Consider the following 5,792-nt stretch of genomic DNA (forward strand, 5'->3'; position numbering starts at 1 on the left):
GACTAATCCATGTTTTACTAATTTTCAGTTAAAATCCTCACCAGTGGCTGCTGGCTCTGTTCGTGTTGTGCTCTCTCCTTTTGCTGTCACTGCGAGCTCTCCAAATCTTGTGTGTGGGAGCCTTTTCTGCCATTCCTTGATGCTGCCTGCTTTGTTTGGGCTGTTAGAGCGTGCCTTAAAGTGCAGAGGAGTTGTATGCTCTTGGATTTTTATCCCTGCTCTTCGTGTGGTCGGTGTTGCTCCTCTGCGTGCTGCGGTAAAGCTCTCTGGAGATGTGACTGTTTCCGGCTGCCTGAGTAAAGCCTCCCCTGTGGTCAGAGTCCCTTGTCGCAGGGGTTTTGGAGGTGGTGGCACTCCCCAGCCTGTCTGAGGGGCTGCAGTGCAGGGGCCTGGGCTTCCCAGGACAGCCAGCCTGCCCGCTGCAGGAGGGAGAGGGACGTGGGCAACAGCTTCTTCTTCTTCTGGGAGCCTCACGGGATCAGAGTTCTTCCTTAGCTCCTCCATGCTTCAAAAGAGGGCAGGAATACCGTAGCAGGAGTAGGAGTTGTATCCTCTTGGATTTTATCCTCTGCTCTTCGTGTGGTCGGTGTTGCTCCTCTGCGTGCTGCGGTAAAGCTCTGTTCCTGTGGAGGGCGAGGAGGCACTTGTGGCTGTGGGTTCCCCAGGTTAAGCCAGGAGAGCCAGGTGCCCCCATCTCCTCTGCCCCTGCTTCTCTCCTGCATTGTGTTCATTTGCTCTCAACCCAGTGAAAGCAGAGGAATTTCCCACCATCAGGCCTGTGTCTGTAACTCGCCGTTCCTCTGTGCTCTCTTCAGGGGTTTAACAAAGTTGGAGAAGCGGAGGTCACCCTGCGGAACAGTGGGAAGGTGGGATTCACCTATGCAGTGTTGAGCCCCAGCGTGGCCACTGCAGGCTGCCCGCGGCCCCGCGAGCCCCTGGTCCTGCCCAGCACGGTGAGTGTGGAGGAGGAACAAGTGCTTAAGCCTGGCCTCATGTCCGGCTGCCCAGGAGGGGCTATAGGAAAAAAGATGGGAAAACAAACGGGAAAAGAAAAGGAGAACTCCCAGGAGGTGGTGGGAGAGGCAGGGCCGTAAGCAGTCGCTGCTGGAGACAGAGGGGGCCAAGGCAGCGCAGCCCTGAGCGGCCTGAGCTGGCGGGTGGCTCCGCTGTCCCACAGCAGGTGTTGGTGGGAGGCACGAGCGCTTTGGCTGCTGTGGAGCGCGGCTGCTGAGCTCTCTGCTGGTGCCGGCGCTGGAGCCAGATGCTGCCGGCTTTCCTGAGGGTCACCTTACGCAGCTGTCCTCGACAGCTGCCTGGGAACCACTGCCGCGCTGTGACAGGAGCTGCCGGCCCTGCTGAGAGCGTGCGGGTACTTCACTCTTCTTCCACAGTGGCTCAAAAAGGAGCTTCTGTTTGTTGAGCCTGACTCTCGCTGCAGAGGGGAAGACTCCGTTAGGGGCTGAGCTGCACTCGTGCTGCGCAAAGGGCAGTCTGAAGGTCTGTGCCGGGGGAATGCATCCCGGCAAGTCCTCTGGAAGGACATGCCGCATCCTGGTGTAGGAGACCTTAGCTTTTGGATGCAAGAAAGCTGTAAAGTGATACTTTCTCACGTATGAGAACCTGCCTTCTCTTCTCAGCATGTCTGTCACCTGAGCCAGCCCTCCACCAATCCCTCTTTGGTGCATTCCCTCCCTCTTCTCCCGTGCCTGCAGGGTTATGTTGGAGCTGGCAAGGAGCAAGCGCTGAAAGTCTACTACCTGCCAGGAGTACCTGGTGGCTTCTGCAGGACTTTCCAGGTCCAAGTGGGTCACCTGGAGCCAGAAGAGATCTCCTTAAAAGGAGAGGGTAGCTTTCCCAGGATCTCCTTGGAGCTCCCCAGGAATATCAAAGGTGAGCACTGCCTGTCTGCTCTCCAGGAAGGTCCTCTGTTCCCACCCCACCTGCTCCGCGTCTTCCATCCCCAGGGCAGCTCACACCCACTCCACCAAGCCTGGAGGTTTCAGGGCTGCCAGAGCAATAGTCAACCCTCTGATACTTCCTGAGTCTCTGGCAGATGAGCCTGTGGGCTTTGCCCCTGGAACCATCCTTTAGAGCCTGTCGGAGTCCTGGGAAGATGATGGCTGGGCAGAAACGCTTGGGAAAGCTGTAACAGAGGCTAATTAATAGACAAGGGTTTTGGCAGAGTTGGATTTGCATCACATTACAGGGGATGAGATGCTTCTGTGTCAGGAGGAAAATTGAGCGGGAGTGAACATCAGGATTCATAGAGGAGCAGCAGCATCTGCTTTCAATAGGTTGCTCAAGTAGTGTGGTCCTGGGAGAGGCCAATGTTGGGCGAGTGGGACTTCCAGCTCTAATGGGAATGGTGCTGCACCCACACTGCTCTTTGTGGGTATTTTCTTCCTTCAGGAAATGAAAAATATGAGAAGGTCCTCAAGGGGGCAAAAGAGAAGATGGAACAAGACAGCCAGAGAGATGAAGCTGTTGTTCTGGGAGAAACTGTGGCTGCAGAGACGGCTCGAGCACCATGGTGAGAACGGCTGCTGCCCTGCTTAGCACATGCCACCCTCCCCCTGTGTCATGTGGTCCTCTTGCAGCCCAGAGCAAGGCTCCCAGTGTCCTGCTGGCACTTGGGCCCTCCCTGCCCACAGAGGGCCGTGATCCTGCATTGGCTCAGTGCTGCCCCAGGGGCTGCCCACCTCTGGAGGTGTCCTCCCATAGCTATCAGGTTCCCGACTGCCCCAGGGAGAGATTCTGAAGGCCATGCTCAGGTGATTGAGTTTATGGTATTCTGTGATGGAGGGTCAGGTCCTCGCTGGGATATTTGTTGCTCACAGCCCAAGGCGGACCCCATCCAGAGGAGCAGGGTGGGATCATGTTTAGGAGACCAGCCTGTACCTTGGGAAGGACCCTTGCTAACCAGGCACTGTCTTTCATTTCCTCAGTTGGAACCTTGTCTGCAGATGCAGATGGAGCAGATGCTGCTAGAGGAACATGCCCTGGAGCAGATGAAAGCTCTGGCCTGCGGTCCCCCAGAGGACACTGCCTTTGACCAGCGTGCTCGCTGCGGGCTTCTCAAGTTAGTAGGGGCTGCCGTACTCTGTCTGCATGTGCCCCGAGGGTAACACCCAGCAATGCCCCCCTGCTTCTTACAGCTCTTTGTGTCTCCAGAGCTGGGCGCTTCAGGAAGGGCCTGATCCTGATAGCTTTGACATGCTCCCTGTGAGCGGATGAGTGTCCTCACTGCCACAGTGCCACCTTGAGCTTTGGATGTGCTCAGCTCCGCACAGATGCTGGGTTCTGCTCTTAGAGCTGAGGGGGCCCAGTGCAGACCATCAGGCCCTTCCAGACAGCACAGACGCCATCCCTGCTGACCAACTCTGAAAGAGGCAACTCAAAGCTGACGTCTGTTTTCACCTAACAGACCACACTAAGCCAAAAGAGCTTAGGATGGCACAGGCTGACAAACCCTAGATCAGATGGCTTGGATGGTGGTGGCACTGCAGGGCTTCCCTGGGTAACTTGGCCCTTCCCTTTGCTCTGATGTGATGAGGCATGAGCATGGTGGGGTCCAATCCACGAAGAAAATGCTCTGCAGAGCTGCTAAGTTACGTGCTTTCCTGAGCAGGATTGCTCTGGAAAAGGACATTCCCATGAATCCTGTGGGGATTAATGAGTGTGTTTACTGGTGCTGCTGGAGGACAGGTCTGGTTGCAGAACAGGGAAGGTTTCCTGTGCAGGCAAATCTTATTACAAGGTCCTGAAGCACTTTCAAGCTTGGCCTGTACATCAGGCTTAGCAGTTTCATTTGAGCCCAGTGGAGGGCCAGGGGACTTATCTGGGATGGCTTGTTGTAGCGGAGGAACTGTGACCAGTATCCATTTTAAAGCCTTGATTTTATTTTATTGTCCCATGGGTAGCTGGGAAAACCTTGGACCTACAGTCCCCGTGACTTACCAAAGTCTTATTACCAGGTGGCCAGGACTTTGGTTTCAGAGGCTTGGGTTGAGTTTTTAGAGCAGTGAATGAAGACAAATCCACTTTATTTGTTTCTTCCATCTGCTTAGAAATTTGTCCAGGCTGTGGTTTAAGGATTGTCCTTACTTGTCCTTTCAGAGCTGAGCTGCCTGAGTACATCCTGGACTTTGGCTACGTCATTCGTGGTAGTACCCACACTCACGTTGTGAAGATCACCAACACCGGGCGGTTTCCTGTGTCCTTCTGCACTGGCAGAAGGGTCCTGCATAGCACAGGTAATCACTACTGGTGCGATTTCACGTGGGCTTGAAGGAGCTGTCTCTGACAGATTAGCTTAAGCCACTGGACATGGGGAGGTTTTTGAGCGCTTGTTTGTCCACCTTTGTCCTCCTTGAGACCCTCTGCTTGGTGCTTTAGAAACAGAGTTCTCCTGGGCAGCGGTGCCCAAAGACCTGGCCTGCCTTCACTGTAGGGCCCGGATGGGGCGACTGCCTTGGTCAGCTCTCAGCATCTTCTCTTTGCTCCAGTGAGCAGCATCTGCATTTCCTTGTGGATTCTCTGGGCTTGTGCTGCAAACAGATGGACCCGTAGTGGTTGGGGAGTGCTTTGTTCCAAGTTGATAATGTCATGGCCTTCTGTTTAGCCTTTATTGAGAAAACAGCCTGTGAGGTCCTCTGTCGTGCTGAACAAGGCTTCTGAAACAGGCCTCAAGGTGAGGCTGCAGTACCACCAGACCCACTGTGTCTGAAGGGTGGTCAGGTGTCTCCTCTAAGTTGTTTTCGGGGTAGCATACGGCGTGGGGGGAGTTCAGCTGGAAGTTCTCCTTTGGAGAGTTCTCTGCACCCTCCCCTGGGATGACTGATGAAGAAATGACTGAAGCCTCTCAGCTGATAGGTGTCCTTTTTAGCAGGATTCTACCTGTGAGAACCCTTTTCCCTTGTGCTGTGACAGGGAAGAAAAAGTAGTGGGCTGCTCCATGAGCGCAAAGGGGTCCTTCAGAGCTGCCAGCCAGGACGCCCTTGAGCTTAACATGCTTGTGACATGTTGCTATCGATTGTGTGTCTCAGCTGCTTTATTTTCCTCTGTTCAAGGTTTCCGTGTGGAGCCGGAGCACGTGAAGGACCTGCCGTGCTGTGAGACCGAGTCATTCACAGTGCACTTTGACTCAGAAAGTGCCAACCTGCCACTGGGAGAGGTGGACGTGCTCCTGCCCATCAAGGTACCACCTCTTTCCTCACACCCCTGTGCCCGCACCCCTTCTCAGGGCGGGTGGCAGGTCAGGAACAGCAGTTGACGTGCTCCATCCTGGTTTTGGAGCTGCTGGCTCAGACCCACTGCTGAGCTGCAGTGCCCACCCAGGAGCCACATCCTGCTGCGGAGCAACTCGTGCGAGCTTCTCTCCCTCCCGCTGCAGGTCTGTGATCAAAGTTGATTTGTTTTCCAGGTTCAGCCCTCCTGCAAGTCAGTGTTTCATCACAGCGCAACCACCACAGGAGAACATAGCCCAGTCGGAAGGCTCAGCATCTGCAAAGGGCAGCTCCAGGGAGGAGGCTGCAGAGGAGCCAGCCAAAGGCCTGGGAGCAGCAGGAGATGCTCTCCAAAAGCCAGCAGATGCCAACGATTCCCTGGAAGCAAAGGTAGATTTTCTTCTGCACAAGTGTGCTTGGCAGCAGGGCCAGCGATTGGACGCAGGGCTTCTGCAGGGGAGAAACACAAAGCCTAGGGACAAGCTTCCTTTTGAAAGGTGGCACCTCTGAGGTTAAACATGCGCACTCAGCTGCTGCGAGACAGAAAAAACATCTCACCTGCCTTCG

General features: G+C 55.0%; 2 protein-coding genes across 2 annotated transcripts; both read left to right on the forward strand.

Moving 5' to 3' along the window:
- Window positions 1–815: 815 nt before the first annotated feature.
- On the forward strand, window positions 816–2,661 carry LOC128850670 (hydrocephalus-inducing protein-like; the record flags this gene model as incomplete). Its single annotated transcript, XM_054055646.1, has 4 exons — window positions 816–953; window positions 1,713–1,890; window positions 2,410–2,530; window positions 2,598–2,661. Coding segments are annotated over 4 exons (501 nt in total), but the record flags the coding sequence as incomplete, so codon positions are not given.
- Window positions 2,662–2,961: 300 nt separating this feature from the next.
- On the forward strand, window positions 2,962–4,288 carry LOC128850671 (hydrocephalus-inducing protein homolog). The gene is made up of 2 exons (XM_054055647.1): window positions 2,962–3,079; window positions 4,117–4,288. The coding sequence occupies exons 1-2, from the start codon at window positions 2,964–2,966 to the stop codon at window positions 4,286–4,288; spliced, it is 288 nt and encodes a 95-aa protein (XP_053911622.1). The 5' UTR covers window positions 2,962–2,963.
- Window positions 4,289–5,792: the final 1,504 nt, after the last annotated feature.

The sequence above is a fragment of the Cuculus canorus genome, unplaced genomic scaffold (genome assembly GCF_017976375.1).
Source record: "Cuculus canorus isolate bCucCan1 unplaced genomic scaffold, bCucCan1.pri scaffold_158_arrow_ctg1, whole genome shotgun sequence".
In the NCBI taxonomy this organism is placed as follows: Eukaryota; Metazoa; Chordata; class Aves; order Cuculiformes; family Cuculidae; genus Cuculus; species Cuculus canorus.